This window comes from Felis catus, chromosome A3 (genome assembly GCF_018350175.1).
Source record: "Felis catus isolate Fca126 chromosome A3, F.catus_Fca126_mat1.0, whole genome shotgun sequence".
NCBI lineage: Eukaryota > Metazoa > Chordata > Mammalia > Carnivora > Felidae > Felis > Felis catus.
The window spans coordinates 64,776,428-64,793,035 of NC_058370.1; the positions used below are offsets into that span (position 1 = coordinate 64,776,428).

The 16,608-nt window shown below is 48.6% G+C and overlaps 1 protein-coding gene and 1 long non-coding RNA gene across 3 annotated transcripts in view; one reads left to right on the forward strand and one right to left on the reverse strand.

Moving 5' to 3' along the window:
• Positions 1-16,608, forward strand: part of SIX3 (SIX homeobox 3) — a 102,051-nt gene that overhangs the window by 82,244 nt on the left and 3,199 nt on the right. Inside the window, exon 4 of one of the 2 annotated variants that reach the window (XM_023251643.2) lies at positions 10,936-11,098. The exons of the other annotated variant lie outside the window; for it this stretch is intronic. Coding sequence (XP_023107411.1) covers positions 10,936-10,956 — 21 coding nt within the window. The 3' untranslated portion in view covers positions 10,957-11,098. Of the gene's footprint in view, positions 1-10,935; positions 11,099-16,608 lie in introns of those variants that run through there. 2 annotated transcript variants of the gene reach the window in all.
• LOC123384440 lies at positions 2,012-16,403 on the reverse strand. Its single transcript, XR_006595525.1, has 4 exons — positions 16,022-16,403; positions 4,058-4,143; positions 3,282-3,440; positions 2,012-2,498 (listed from the first exon to the last, which is right to left on the reverse strand). It is a non-coding gene; the product is annotated as an uncharacterized LOC123384440 (long non-coding RNA).

Consider the following 16,608-nt stretch of genomic DNA (forward strand, 5'->3'; position numbering starts at 1 on the left):
CTATAGTTTTCAACATAGAGATCTTTTACCTTTTTGGTTAGGTTTATTCCTGGGTATCTCATGGTTTTTGGTGCAATTATAAATGGTATCGATTCCTTGATTTCTTTTTCTGTTGCTTCATTATTGGTGTATTGAAATGCAACAGATTTCTGCATGTTGATTTTATATCTTGCGACTCTGCTGAATTCATGTTTCAGTTCTAGCAATTTTTTGGTGGAGTTTTTTTTTTTGGTTTTCCACGTAGAGTATCGTGTCATCGGCGAACGGTGAAAGTTTGACTTTTTCCTTGCCAATTTGTATGGATTTTATTTCTTTTTGTTGTCTGATTGCTGAGACTAGGACTCCTAGTACTATGTTGAACAACAGAGGTGAGAGTGGATATCTCTGTAGTGTTCCTGACCTTAGGAGAAAAACTGTTTTTCCTCATTGAGGATGATATTAGCTGTGGGTCTTTCATATATGGCCTTTGTGATGTTGAAGTATGTTCCTTCTATCCCTGCTTTCTTGATAACCCCTTTATATCTTACCTATCAGTCTGTGAGCTCCTTGAAAGCAGGGACTGGGTCCTCTGGTTCGGTTAGCAGATGGTAAGTTCTCAAAAAAATATTTGTTGAAAAGGGATGATGGCAGTAGTATGAGTAATTTACCTTTGTGTGGCAGATTTGATTTTCTAAAGAATGTGACAGCAATATCTCAATCCCATGTACCCTTCTTTTACTGTGTCTTTGATAATCTTCTTGTTGAGGGGTGTGTGTGTGTGTGTGTGTGTATGAAGAGGGTGATGGTCTATGTTTATTCCCCTTAAATCTGTAATAGGCTTGTAATAATGGCAGAAATGACATCATATGACTTCTGAGGCCAGGTCGGGAAAGGCAATACAGCTTTTGCCCTATTATCTTGGGACACTAGCTCTTGGAACAAGCCACCAAGCTGTAAGGAAGCCCTGTTGAGAGGCCCTTGTGGAAAAGAGCTGAGTCCTCCCCCACTGCCCTGCCCCAGATCTGGCTAAGCTCCAAGCAGCAACTAGCACTCATTTGCCAACATGCCAGTGCGCCATCTTGAAAGTGGATCTTCCAACTCTAGTCAAATTGTCCCGGATGATACACAAGGAGCAGAGATGAGCCATCCCTGCCAAGCCCTGTCCCAGTTGCAGATTCATGAGTAAAATAAATGATTGCTGTTGTTTTAAGCCACTAAGTTTTGGAATGACTGCCAGACAGCAATTGATAATTGATCATTTGGCTTTCCTCTTAGCAATCAATTTTCTCTTGGATCTGAATACCTGTCCTAAACCCCAGCCTCCCTGCCTTGGCCCTTAATATCTGCGTTCTCACCTTAAGGGGGGCAGACAGACACTGTGCCCACATCCACAGCCACTGGCTGGAGTAACTCTGATAGATCTTAGCCTCTGGAACTCTGAGCTGCCCTCTATCTGGCTTTGGATAGTACTGTCCCCAATTCCTGCCACCCCCTAGACTAGAGCTCCTCGGCTCACATGCTCGTGGGGAATCCATCCTAAGTACCCCAGTCCCCACTGTACTGCAGACATTGCCTACATGCTGTCCACCATGTGCCACAACCCAGTTGGGACAATTCCCCACCCTTAAGGGAGCTGCATTCCTTTCCCTGGTCCATGCCATGGTGGCTCAAGGCTTCCTTGGGACTGCCTAAATTAGGACAACATTTCATTCTTCTTCTGCAAATGGGTTCATATGAACAGCTGCCTCATGAGGTTATTGTGAAGGCTAAATGTAACTCTATCCATGAACCATTTGGTAAACTCTCAGTGTTGTTACAAGGTTGTTCAGCCAGAATTAATGCTGCCTAAGAGGAGCTTGCAAAATGGACGTAAGGGCTATAGTTGCAAACGAATCTTTCTGAGTCATATTCTCCTCCACTTCTGCCACACCCCTCCCTTTTTAATATCTAGCCTATCATGTATAGCATCCCAAAGACCCTTCACCCTGTCCCAGCAGGTGGCCGGAAATAAATGCTGGATCCCCCACGAGAGCCGGCATGATCTGGGTTTTTGCAAGTGCTCTTCTGAGCTTCTGACCACATAGGACTCACTATTTTAGAGTCCATAAGCTGAATTTGCCCCACATTTAATCCATGTTGGCCAAAGTCAATATCCAGACCCTGGGAGTATTTGAAAACCCAGACATCATGGGGTGTTGCCCATCACACACATACCCCGCGCCCCCCACACAGACATATGTACACATCCAGGGAAGAAATCACATACTGTTGAGTATATATTCCCAGCCATACCGGGCACATTGATCCAGCATTGACCCCGGAAGTTCAGGTTCTGCTCTGAGTGGGTCTGCGATGAGCTATGAACACAATCGTCTCCATCTATGGCTGTGACACTCAAGCCTCCTCTTCCCTCATACTTCTGGCATTTGAGAAATACTTACAGAGGCCTATGAGGACACTTGATTCTCAGCAGATTGCACTACCAGCAAACACATTCCTCCTCAAAGGACGTGCACTCACTACGTAGGGCATATAATGAAAATACATCGTTTTCAGCAATAAGTTAGCACTAAAGAGTGAACAAAAATAGTCTAACATGGATGCAAGGTGTGATACGGGTGAGTAAGGGTTCCCTGTCTTTTTTTTTTTTTTTAATTTTTTTAATGTTTATTTTTGAGACAGAGAGAGACAGAGCATGAATGCGGGAGGGGCAGAGAGAGAGGGAGACACAGAATCGGAAGCAGGCTCCAGGCTCTGAGCCATCAGCCCAGAGCCCGACGCGGGGCTCGAACTCACGGACCGCGCGATCGTGACCTGAGCTGAAGTCGGACGCCCAACCGACTGAGCCGCCCAGGCGCCCCAAGGGTTCCCTGTCTTAAGCTGAGACTGTCGCAAAGAGGAGGAGGGCTGGAGCCAGAGCCGGGACGAGGGCAGACCCGGGGAAAAGGCACCATGAAGAGACTAGCACAGATGAAGAACAGATTCAGACCGTGAAATCCATGAGCATTTCATAAAATGAGATTTCCTCATGGGGAAGTCTTAAATTAAGCCCACAGGATTATTGAGTGATCCATTTTGGAGTCTTAGAAAGACTTTAATTTAGGGTCTCGTTCCAAGGGTATGTGGAGACACACACACGCACACACACACACACAGAAACAAACAGGAATGTATACACACACACATATAAATAAATGTATATATAGGCAAATACCTGTCCCCACACATACACATGAGGATACACACAAAGACCTGTGTACTTATATTCATAGGGAATGATGAATACAGACATTTGTACTCACATGAGAAAATTACTCCTGAAGCCATGGGGGCCATTTCACCCTCAATGGGTTGGTGAATATACCTCTGGGTCATCCCAAGGCCGTTCTCCCCACGAGTTTAGTCATAACTTTGGGGGTTTGGGGGAAGGAGACTCATCTGGTAAGGCGTAGAAGCTAAAACTAAGAAAATGTAAATACATTCAATTACTGAGCTTTTCTCCTTCTGAATAACAGGTGTGCTCCTCATTGGGAAAATTCGGATGCTCAACGTGTTACAGACTTTGTGGCTATTTGGGATGTGGCTGGGGATAGGGCCGTTCTTAAGGAATCTGTAGTTTCTACTAGATTTTTTTTTCCAGCTCGTATTTAATCTGAGACATTGACAATACTGACGATGCCCACCAGCAATTCAACTCAATTCGATCTCATCCCATTCTTGTCAATGAAACAAATACACTTATTTTCCCAAAGTATCAGTCTAAGGTGTATTTAAGGCACTTCTACCCTATGTCTGACTCTGTGCCAGGCTCTGTTGGGGGAAGAAGAGAGGAGGACACCATTCTGTCATCTAGGAGTTAATGGGCTAGTTGGGCAACAGAACCAAGGTGTGTGAAGCTATAGAAAACAAAACAAAACGGGGCACATAGGTTGGGAGGGAGGAAATATTGTGTGTCTGGGGGGCAAGGAAGCCTCCTTTGAAAAGGTGGTCTTGATGTGGGGTTTGTACAACAGGGAGAATTAGGATAGAGGGCAAGACATCAGCGAGACAGAATGAAGTCTGGCTGAGCCTTCCTTACCTGCCTTAGCTGTGCTTGGGAAGGTCTCCGAGGCTTTGTGTTCAGCATCTCTCCCTCCAGCTCCCCCAGGTGAGACAGTGAGATTTCTGGGAAAAGCCAAAATATGTAGGAATATTCAGAATCCACCAATGCCCATTGATTCCGGCCCCCTCTGGTGACAGCCACGGGTGGCAAATGCAGTTTTATTGCAGACAAGGGACTGGTATTTGCAGAGTAGTCTGAAAACCCTGCTAATCTGAAGAGCAGTGATTCCTACCTACAGGGCTCTGAGATCCCATTGGAAATGGTGAGGAAAGTCCTCTTCCCAATAAAATGCTCATCTGTATGGCATTCTACTGCAGGAACTCACAAACGCCAGCCCCCAACCCTGCACCCCCCACCCCTGGGTCTGTGGTGTGGGCAGCTGGAAGGCAGCTGGGGCATGGCCAAACGCTGGAGGCCTGGTGCTTCCCTGGAGTTTCTAGCACCCTTCTGGGGTCATGGACTGAGCCTTTCTCGCGGTTCTTGAGTTCAAACCCCACGTAGGGCTCTGTGCTGACGGTGCAGAGGCCGCTTGGAATTCTCTCTCTCCCTCTGCCCCTCTCCCACTCTCTCTCTCAAAATAAGCAAATACACTTTAAAAAATTAACCAGTTGAGTAATTTCTCCCTTCCAACCCTTGCTCATCCTTGAACATGGAAATGGCCCAGAATCCCACAGGTGCCTTGCTCCAGCAGGAGCTCAAAAACAGGTTTTTGTTCATTTGTAAATAACAGCTGTCCTTCACTGCATGTTTACTATGTGCTAACACTGAGCAAGGGGCTTTAGAATCACGATCTCACTGATTTCCCCGACAACTCCCCAGTGTGGATACTATTATTAGGCCCATCTTATAGACGGTAAAGTGGGTACTCCGTGGTGCACAGAGGTTGAATGACTAAAGTGGCAGAGGAAGGAGTTGAATTGAGGTCTGCTGGCAAAGTCTGAGCCTGTAACCACTATCCTGTCTTGCTCCTCTGAGCAATATGACTGTTCAGTTAATGTTGAGTACATCGGGCACGATTTGGCAGGGGCAAAGCGGGGCAGGGGGTCCTGAAGACTGCCCAGGTGCCAGGCGGGCTAATGGGCGCCTGTGCGACCGAGCGCTGCTCCCAAGCCGGGACCCTCCGCCCCCTCCGGACCGGCCCTGGGGGGCAACCTGAGCTGGGATGCGAGGACAAGCCCGTGCAACAACACCTCACCGGTGTTTTATTTCAGCCATGGCGGGGGCAGGAGTGAAACCGCCTCACTGAAATAATTGGCTCATTCTCAAATGGAGATTCATTTCCGACTGCCCCCTCCCGCATCTCCCGGGCTGGCTGGTGTCAGAGGGAGGATATTTTCATAAGGATGAACTGTTCTTGAACGTTTCCTGCCACTGCACAGGTCTCCCGTTAGCAGGCGCAGGGTCTGTTATCTAACACCTCCCTCTGCTTCCAAATATATATTCATGAAAATAAAGCCCCTCTATGAAAAGCCCCGAACTTTCAGGAGTGAGCTGGACAGGGACGCGGGCATAGTGTGTTATCCATGCCTCGCCCACGGTGGGAGCCGAGAAGTACTTGATTCAATTCAGCACATGCTTTCTTCAGTGTCTCCAAGTGAGCTCGGTCCTAAGTCTGGGATAGGAGGACGTCAGGCTTTTGCCTATGAGGCCACCTTTAAGTAGTCAGTCACTCAGTGACAGTGCTGCCTAAGGAGTCCAGTGGACAGCAGTCAAATTATCTGTGAACTTGGATGGGAAAAAAATTTCATCTTTATCGTCACCAACCCCTAATTGGAATCTAGTTGCTTTTTTAAGCATGTAGGCTTTGGGGTGCCTGGGTGGCTCAGTCGGTTAAGAGTCAGACTTCGGCTCAGGTCATGATCTCCGTGTTGGTGGGTTCGAGCCCCACATCGGGGGCTCTGTGCTGACAGCTCAGAGCCTGAAGCCTGCTTCGGATTCTGTCTCCCTCTCTCTCTGCACCTCCCCCCTCACACTGTGTCCCTCTGTCTCTTGAAAATAAATGAAATGTTTTAAAAAAAAAAAAGGAATATAGGCTTTAACCATAGCAGTACTGGGCAATATCTATGGCATTCCCCACCAGCAGAAAACACAGGTATTTTCATATCACGTTAGAGTCAAGGCGGACACGTTGAAATGCTTATGCTCACCACTACTTGGAAATTACAGTACCAATCAGACCTGCTGCTAGATCTTGCAACTTAACATGTTAATCAAGAAGTGCATGTGTTACTATATCCATTTAAAAAATTATTTTTATAACTTGGGGCACCTGGGTGGCTCAGTCGGTGAAGCCTCGGACTCTTGATCTTGGCTCAGGTCATGATCTCACGGTTCGTGAGATCGAGCCCCATGTCCGGTATTGTACTGACAGCACACAGCCTGCTTGGGATTCTCTCTCCCTCTCTCTCTGCCCCTCCCCCGCTTGTGCTCGGGTGTGAGCGCGCTCGTTCTCTCTCTTTCTCTCAAAATAAATAAACTTAAAAAATTATTCTTGTAACTTTATTTCAACATGATTTGTTTTCTTTGCAATCATATCTTATTTTATGCATTAGAAAATATTATTCTGAGAAGGGGTGCCTAGGCAGATTCACCAGATGCCAAAGGCAACGAAAACTGGTTAAGGACCCCCATGAAATCGCTGTGTATTTAGGGGTTCTTCCTCCAGTGCAGAGTTGCAGCTGTTTTGAATAAGAGTTAACTCTTCATCTTTCACCTGGTCAGAGGAACCCCCAGCCAGGCATCAGGGGGAAAGAGGAACAACCTGGGGAGCCCTAGGAGGTTTCGGTATGTTTAGATCTCAACTTTTCCATCTATGAAATGGGATGACTGAGCCCATCAATAGGAGGTGCTGTTTCCCCATTCCTGACTGGTTAGGAGTCTGGCAGAACAGTACATGCCTCAGGTGCCGGGATCTGACACGGCTGGGGGCTGGGCCTGGCATGGTGGCTTCGCAAAGTCAGCTGGACCCTCTGTGCTTCCTGCGTGCCAGGATTTTTCATTTGCGCTCCAAGATGCTGAGTCACTGGCCAGCTCAGAAGAGTAGTTCTTGTCGTAAAACAGCCCAAGAGGCCCCTCCCCTAACCCTGCCCAGCATGGTAGGCCTCAACCCAACTCTGATTTCGAGGAGAAGCCTCCAGGAAAGCACCGCAGGGGTGGAGGGAAGGGGGCTGCGTGAAACAGGCTCTAGGAGGAAAGCCCCGGTTTCAGACTTTCCTAGGGACTTGCCCTGGGCTCTCCTTCCATTTACTTTGTCCAGAGCGGGTGATATTCCTAAAGTCTCTTATTGATCATCTCTTGCGTGGCCAGCCACATGCTCCACTCTGTGGGGACTCTGAGGGGGAAGACAGCTGCTGCCCTTGGTGACCTGACAATTTAGCCGGGGGCTGGGGAAGACAAGGCCAGCTCACCAGATGTAGCACACCTCCCAGAAGAGCTCAGGCGTGTGGCACAGGTAGGGCAGGAGGAGAGGCCTGGAGTGAGCAGAGGTGCTAAATAGAGGGGAAGGGATTTGGCCAAGAAGCAGAGGGCAGGGGGGAGGCCATTCTGGGAAGCGGAGTCTGCTCCAGGCCAGGAGCAGGAGGGGTTTTCATCAGTGGTGGTGAGGGGGCTCTGTGATGACATCAGCCAGGACTGAGGTGAAAGGCAAGTATTGGAGCGCTGGCTATGGGAAATAGGGTATTGATTATAGAGGACTGGGTGACCCTTGAAGTTGTTTTGAGCCAGAGAGGTGTTTCTGGTTGGGCTGCACGCTTGCAGGGAGGGGCTGGACTCCAGGCCCCAACTTACCCCTACATTATTGCTCTCCTAGCTTTCTAAATGTGGCAGCCATGCATCCATCCATCCATCCATCCATCCATCTGCTTGTTCCCTTATCCTCTCTGCCTACCTCCTCACCTCCTCCAGTGTAAGCTCCCTCACTAGGCTTGAGGCTGTGCTCTCTGCTGTTTTTCTGGTTTCTAGCATAGTTCTGGGTACAGAGTGGGCCCTCAGTAAGTATTTTTGAACATATTCCTCCCCTGAGCATTCATTTAGCCATTTACACTTGCTCAGGATGCTTCCTCTGGAATATTTTTTTTTTTTTAATTTTTTTTTTTTAACGTTTATTTATTTTTGAGACAGAGAGAGACAGAGCATGAACGGGGGAGGGGCAGAGAGAGAGGGAGACACAGAATCGGAAGCAGGCTCCAGGCTCTGAGCCATCAGCCCAGAGCCCGACGCGGGGCTCGAACTCATGGACCGTGAGATCGTGACCTGAGCTGAAGTCGGACGCTTAACCGACTGAGCCACCCAGGCGCCCCTTCCTCTGGAATATTGAGTCCATTTGTCCCTCCTCATCTCCAGAGCCGCATCCGGTTATTTGGAGAGTCCACAGTGTCCCCTCACCGTTCCAACAGAGTCTCTGAGAGTCCCTTTCCCCTTTAGTGTAGCCACGTGACTTGACATGCAAGAAGGGAGACTGGGTGCTGGTCCCAGATCTGCAAAGACAAGGTACATGGCCTTAAGCACTGTCATTCTCTGTGCTTCCTTGGCGGAGTGATGGCAAGCGTGGACAAGGAGAGCTTCGAGAATTCCTTATACTCTGATGGGCTGTGGTTCTCCAACCTTAACTTGTCGCAAGTGACGAGGCAGGTGTGGGGCAAGTGAAACCATGTTAACAACTGCTTAAATTCAATCAGAGGGACGTTTCCCCGGAGTTAGTGATTTAACTATATTTCTCAGCAACACAGGGCTTTTCTAGCTGAGCAGCTAACCATTCCTTAGCCCTAGGAAACGATTCTCTTCTGATAGTCCTTTTATGAATGCATGACCCCCCCCCGCCATAATTGGGAGGATCCAGGAGTGCCCAGAAAGGGCCTTAATCGCTCTGAGATTGCGTTACGTTCCTGATTAAGTCACTTAATAAATGACCACATCAAGTAGCCTGAAGGAAGGCATTTCCGGAGAGGACCTAAATCACTTTTAATTTTCAGGGCCGTGTGTTTTCCTTTTGCAGCCTGGAGCTGCTGTGCCCTGCCTGCCATCTGAGAAACATTTCTTTAAGGTGTCAAAAGGATGTGTCATGCATTTGGAATGAGGGCTAAATTAAAAGGCCACACAACACATAGTTGGGGAACTAGTGAGATATTCCGGGCTGTTTCCAGGATAAACTACCCATTTGGCAGTCTTTTCTTGAGCAGAAACAATGCATAGTGGGACGCTTGCCTGACATTTACACCCCACAGGCACATACATGCACGCACAGACACACACGCACAAGCACTCACACATGCAGTCGTGAAGGGACGTGTAGGGTCCCCTGAATTGGACATACCGATTGATTAGCCACGTGGATTTTGTTGCTACAGAAAGTGGGAGGATTGGTGACAGGTAACTTAGTACCTCTAGTTGTACTGAGAACGGCCCTGGGACTCTTATCTCTTTGCCTTTTGAGAGAGAGGCCCGAGCTCTGTGACGGGCTCCCATAACATGTTCTATTTCTTCATTCGGAGGTGAGAGGAAACGTCAAGTGATTTCATCCAAGTGTCTCCATTTTAAGTTGAGGAAACCAGTGCCCAGAGAAGGCCGGTTACTTGCCCAAAGACACACAGCTCGAGAAAGCCAGAGCCAGTCCAGGTCCTGGTGTCATGTGCTAGGTCAGGGCCACCGTCACCCCTTCCCCTCTGTCCCCAATTCTCCTCTCCCTCATGCTGATGTTATCCCACCTCAGATAAGCCACAGGGCAGGTAATTGAGAGCAGACCGCCTTGGCTACTGATTTTACCCCAGGGACAAAACAAGCGCTTGCTGCCAGCTGAGAAGTCCCAGCTGCTTCCAGCATGTTCTGAAGCTTTGGGCTCTGGAGAAGCCTTGCTTCTCCTTCATGCCATTAAGAGACTGTTTCCAGGACCTGCCAGGAACCATCGGATATTTTGCAGTTCGCATTTCTGCTCTTTAGCCTTGAGGGGTTTTTGCATTTCATTAAAAAATGTCACCGTTTTTTCCAATTTAGTGCTCACTGGGTGGGATAGTCCAAGGCCAGCCCTTCCAAGACAAATGAAGGTGAAAGGGCCAAACCTAGCTCAGCCACCGGCCCAGGAATGAGCAAACTTCCGGGAAGAGAGAAAACCACCAAACTCTGCTGGGTTCTTTCCCAGACTCAGTAACATGTTCTGTCAACCCTTTCCTGGCCCTGTGGAGCTAAGGGGCCATCTGGGATAAATGGACCGGAAGTTGGCCTTCAGAAAGCCTGGCCTGGGAGGAGGCAAGGCGATTTTCCAGAAAACAAGACCCAAACAAAACAGTTTCTGGGCACCCGCTGTCACCGGGCGTTGGGCCGGAAGCTTTCTCATTGGGTATTTTAGTGAAACCTTTTTCAGATCCGAGGGCTCCTGGCCTGGGATTTACATCAGGCTGAGCTCTGGAATGTGGTGATCACTCATTCTTCCCTTGAAGATCCATCACTCTCTCTCTGCGATACCTTCCAAGCCTTGCCCACGGAGAAACTGAGGCTCAGGGAGGCCGCTGGGCAGCGGAGCTCCAGAGCGCTGAGAAGTGATTCCCCTGCTCCCACGGTGCGGGATTTAGCAAACAAAAAGACAAAATGCCCAGTTAAATTTGAATTTCAGATAAATAATAAATACTTTTTGGTGTGAAGACGTCCCATGCAATATTTGGGATATACCAAAAAAAAAAAAAAAAGATTCATTGTTTCCTGGAAATTCATGTTTAACTGGGTGATCTGTCCTCATTGTCTTTTATCCTAATCTATAGGGCTTTGGGTAAATTCTTCGTTTCCCTAAAGGTGCCTGCTACAGGGGGAAAAATGTCTGCAAGTTACTGATTTAAGGTTAGCCCGTTTGTTTGATTATTTTCCAGGAAAACCCAGGAGGAAAGTGATTTTCCCACCTCCCTACGGATCCACTGGTGAGAGTCGAGAGTGAAGTTCACCTGGGGCGCCTGGGTGGCTCAGTTGGTTAAGCGTCCGACTTCAGCTCAGGTCATGATCTTGTGGTCTGTGAGTTCAAGCCCCACGTCTGGCTCCGTGCTGACAGCTCGGAGCCTGGAGCCTGCTTCAGATTCTGTGTCTCCCTCTCTCCCTGCCCCTGCCCCACTCATGCTCTGTCTCTCTCTCCTTGTCAAAAATAAATAAACATTAAAAAAAATAAAAAAAAAAGACTGAAGTTCACCTATGTCAGGTCTTTGCTCCAATGTTACTTTCTCAAAGAGATGGTCCTGGATCACTTATTAAAAACGGCATACTCCTGGGGCTCCTGGATGGCTCAGTAGGTTAAGAGTCCAACTTCGGCTGAGGTCATGATCTCACGGTTCGAGCCCCACATTGGGATCTGTGCTGATGGCTCAGAGCCTGGAGACTGCTTCAGATTCTGTCTCTCTCTCTCTCTCTCTCTCTCTCTGTGTCCCTCCCCTGCTTGAGCTCTGTCTCTCAAAAATTAATAAATGTGAAAAAAAATTTAAAAAGGAAAGGCACACCTCCCATCCCTGGGGATCTTCTCTGCTTTATTTTTCTCCATATTCTCTGCTTTATTTACTTGTTTCTTTTATGGCCTCTGCCAGACTACTACTAGAATGTAAGCTCCGTGATGGTGGGGTTCGTATTTGTTTTGCTCACCTCTATAACCTCAGTGTCTAGAAAAGTGCCTGGCACTTGGTCGACTCTCACTAGCTTTTGTTGAATAGATGGACAAAAGAATCCGGGGCTCATGGCTTTCAGTCAGAAGCTCTTCTCCCCGCAGCCTTCTTTGCTGCCCCACAGCCTCCTCGGAGCCAGGGGATTTACGCAACAGCTGCCTTTGGGGGACCGCTTGAGAATCAATGGTAAGGGTGGGTTCAGGGTGGGTTCCGGGAGTTTTGACCTTAAATCCTACCACTCCTGCCATCCTGCTGGGTTCGGCAGCTGCTGGTGTCAGGCAGGAGAGCGAGTGGACAGACTCCCAGGAGGGGGAGAATAGTGCGACTAGTGCGCAGAGGGGGCTTTCTTTGCGACGATGAGAACTTAGTCGACCACAGTTGCTTTCTCCTAATGGCGATGCCTTCTGCTGAGAGTATAGAGGCAAAGGGGTCCTAGAAAGAGATGCTGAACTGGATTAATCCGGTGTGGCAGAGCACCTCCCTCCTCTCTGCTGCTCACCACTCACTGAGGGTCCGTGGGGAAAGGCCCTTCCCAACTCTTGCTTTCGAGTCTGCTGGCCTGGCAACCTCACAGGGGGAGGGCTGATCCCTGCCCCCGGGCTCCTTGTCTGGGTCCCCCTCTACCCCATGAGACCTCACTGGGCACTGAACCTCTATGAGAGATCATTTCCCAGACAAATTCACGGTCATGTGGGGTGACTGGGTCAGGGGGAAAAGCCCGCCCCATCACTGGAGACATATCCAAGCCCCAGTCCAAGGGGCCAAATGTCTTCTTTTTAGAAAAAAGAATGTCAAACACCTCTGTTGAGTCTTCGGCTTTGTAAAAAACAATAAAATAGATTCTGAAGGAGGTAAGAAAGGAAAACAAAAGTATGTATAACTGGGGAGCACAAGGGACCTTGGAGTTCCTCTAATCAGCCCCATTTCCTGATGAAGAATCAAAGGCTGGGAGGCTGGGCTGGGCCAAGTTCATTTAGAGACTTGGGGAGATTTGGTGGGGGGTGGGCCTGAGCTGGGCAGGTTCTCTTCCCCGTATCTTGCCACCTGCACACAGCTAGAAGTTAATGTTTTTGGACGACTCTGCAGATGGGTCTCAAGGAGTCAGGTCTATCGTTTGGGGGGTTCAACTGCCCATGGGGGGCTTAGGAGCCGCAAAACAGGGAATCTCTAGTGTTTCTGGAGAAGGTTTCTCAGACAGGAATGAAAGCAGAGCCTTGTCACAAAGGTAGCTGTGGGCTGGGGAATTTACTTGCTCTTTTGCCACGACCTTGGACAGAGCTAGTAAATGGATCGAGACCCTCGACTCTCAGAGCCTCCGTCCTTTACCTTGGGGGGTGTGAGGCCTTAGGTGAGTTCCCAGCATGTGTGAGGGAGCATGGGCCTGGGGAGCTGGCATCTCACCCTATCACACTGGGGGAGAGGTCACAGAGGGCCACCCGGAAGGACATCCACAGATGGGACATCCACATCCGCAGGGGCGGAGACAGGCCTGGGCTTGCCCAGGTTTCTATAGCTAGAGATTCCCACCTCCCTCTCCTCGCCTCCCCTCCTGGGCTCAACGAACCCAAAGCATCTCCTTTTTACTGAGTTCTACCACTGGCCATAGTGCTGAGCATGTTGCCTAGATATCAGTTCATGTACAATTCCAGCAGCAATATGAGATTGATACCATTTCTTTTCAGGTAATAAATGAGGCAACAGAGACTCAGAGAGATCGAGTCTCTTGCCCAGAGTCACACAGCTAGGAAGCAACAGAGGAAGAGTGAAAAACCTTTACACATTCAGCTTCTATGGGAAGGGCTTCACCGCGGGGGCAGGCCAGAGAATGCCACTGGTGTTTTTTTCCTCAGCTGCTTAAGGACCCAGCTGGGCCCTTGTACAAGCATTCCCAAATTCTAGCGTCATTGGCTTACCATGAAAACAGATGCCCCCTCAGATTTGCAGCCAGGGGTCCTGATTTATTTTGTTAATGATTGTATTTATCAGTAGCTGTATTAACATGTTCTCTGAGTGTCCAGATTGCAAAGTTTATAAAGAATTATTTTCTTAATTGAAACATGTCAGGAGATTACAGGTGCGAGTCGGTTCATTATCTTTGCTTTCCAAATGAAAATTGACCTTAATTGTGAAATTTTGATCGACATATTTTATGCATTACGTGAAACCCTCATCTTTGACATGAAGAGCTAGGGAGGCAGGTCTGCGGTTACATAATTGTTTTTAATGTAAGTGAATCAGTTAATTAATACTTGCAAAAAACCCAAGGTTTTTCAGGAAACTTACAATTACCATCAATTTAAGCGTACAGCTACATTAATATGGTGACAAGTCCAATAATAAAACTTAAGTGATTGCAGGCAAGTGCTGAGCAGATGTGTGAATAAGCATGCAGACCGTGGGTTGAATGTCAGACCACATTGCAAAAGTGAAGCAGTCAGAGACCTCCACTCCTGGGTCCCAGCCTCCAGTGCCGAGTCTTACCTCCCCAACCTCAGCCCCCCAGCACTTAACCTCCAGCTGCAGCCCAGTCCCCAGCCTCCAGCCTCCAGCTCAGGCTTCAGCCCCAGTCTCTTTTGCATGATTGTCTCCCCGGACCCTGAAATAGGCCACAGACAGATCTATTCTCTTTATGTTCCTCAATATACAGCATGCACATTTGGCGGTGAGCTTCTCGATTTATTTATTTCCTAGTTATCTAAGAGAGTTGTTTCTCAGCACCAAGAAAGTGGGCACCTCTCACACGGGTTAGAGTTCAAAATGGTCAGAGGGATCCAAGGAGCCCACTGGAGCAGAGAAGACCACTGGGCCCTCCCCCTCCTCCTTTTTTTTTTTTTTTTAATTGATTTATTTACCAGACAGAGAGGGAGAGAGAGGATCCCAAGCAGGCTCTGCACTGTCTGTGCAAAGCCTGATGCGTGGCTTGATCTCATGAACCGTGAGATCATGACCTGAGTGGAAATCACGAGTCAGACACTCAACTGACTGAGCCACCCGGGTGCCCCCCCTCCCCCTCCTTCTTGACCTTGCTGCCACCTGCCCTAGATTCTCCATTAATATATCACCTGCCAGGCGCAGACAGGAGAATGACACTTGCTGAGGGAGCTGGGATGCTCACTTACCCTTCCTGGGCCTTAGTTTTTCTATCTGTCCAATGGGAAATTGAGGCAATTTTAAAACATGTTGGGCAAATTCTCTGACACTCCTGTCATTGAGAAGCGAGGGTCTATGTGCCTTTGCCTTGAATCTGGGCCAACCTTAGTGACTCACTTGTGACCAGTAGAAGGCAGTAGAACGTGACCTTGCATGACCTTGGAGACTAGATCAGACAAGTCCACACCATTTCCTTAGTTCTTCTGGGACACTCACGTTTGGAGCCCTGGGCCACCGTGTAAGAAGTCTAACTACCCTGAGGCTGCCATGTCATGAAGAAGCCCAGGTCACATGGAGAGGGCACATGGGGGGTGTTCTAACCGACAGCCTCAGTGGAATCTCAGCTGGCAGCCAGCACCAGCCGCCAGATGATTTTAGCCTCCGGCTGAGGCCCCAGGCATCATGTGGCTGAGTCAGGAGTACATTATTTTCATTTCCTAATTTGCAGACTTGTTGGGATGAGCAAATGAAATAATATACAAAAAAAAAAAAAAGCCTCTGAAAGGCTGTATAAAGGGAGCTATTGGGGCACCTGGGTGGCTCAGTTGGTTAAGTGCCGATTTCAGCTCAGGTCGTGATCTCATGGTTCATGAGTTCGAGCCCTGCGTCGGGCTCTCTGTGGTCAGCACAGAGTCTGCTTTGGATCCTCTCTCTCCCATTCTCTCTGCCCTTCTATGCTCCTCCCTCTGGCTCTCAAAAATAAATAAACATTTAAAAGAAAAATAAAAAAAGAGAGCTATTACTTTCGTGGTTATTTTTATTATGGTGTTCAGTCCTACACCAGATTATACAGAGACAATATAAAAATGGAGAAAATAAGGTCTCTTCTCTCAAAGGGTCTATTCAAATGGGCAGAGAGAAGACCAAGAAATAGATAAGAACAATAAACAATATAGAACAGGGCTAAATAGTAAGATGTAAGGTACAGATTAGATGGTCTAGGTGTTTATAGGAGGCAGGACAGTGGTGGGGGGGGGGGCAAGGAGCAGAAGGGCCAAGAAAGGCTTCTTGGAGGATGGGGACCTCCCTTGAAGGTTGAGGAAGGTTTGGGTTGCTGGAGAGGAGGGAGGATACATTAGGCGTGGGGGCACCAACTGAGCAAAGGCACTGACAATGTAGCCTTATAAAGGTGATGGAGAGACTGGGGGCAGAAGGAACCTACCCGGTGAGGCTGGATGGGGTCAGACAGGTCTACCTCACGGGGGCCCAAATGCCCGCCAGCAGTCAGGTTAGATTTCTGTGTTTGCTGACTCCCCACATGTAGGAAGATTTCATGGTCCCTCTCTGTCACCTTTTCTGATATCATCATTGACTTTCTTGGCTCACAATGACCCTCTCTCTGTAGGAACTTCTTGTCCTACCCCTTCCTGGCATCCTTGTGTCTGCTCCTGCCCCTGGCCTGTGGGCAAAAGCTGATTGGTCCAGGATGTACACCTGACCGAGTGGGGATCTCTGACTTCTTTTTCTAGAGGTTTCAAAGCTTTGAACCACTGAAGATGAGAGTTGGCACCAAGTGCTGTGGACAGAAGGGCCACCGACCCTGCTCAGGCCGCCAGCTGCCCTGCTTCCTCCCTGCCTGGGGGTGCAGCTCTCCACTGGATTCTGAGAGCCTTCTAGAGATCTTCCAGTAAAGGCTAAGCCCTCTCCTTACTCCTGTATTTATTTGTTTACTTCTTTATTTAGCCAGCCACTGTTTGTGTCTGGTACCAGTGACCGCAGGAGACGTAACTCACACCAGCCACGGTTGAA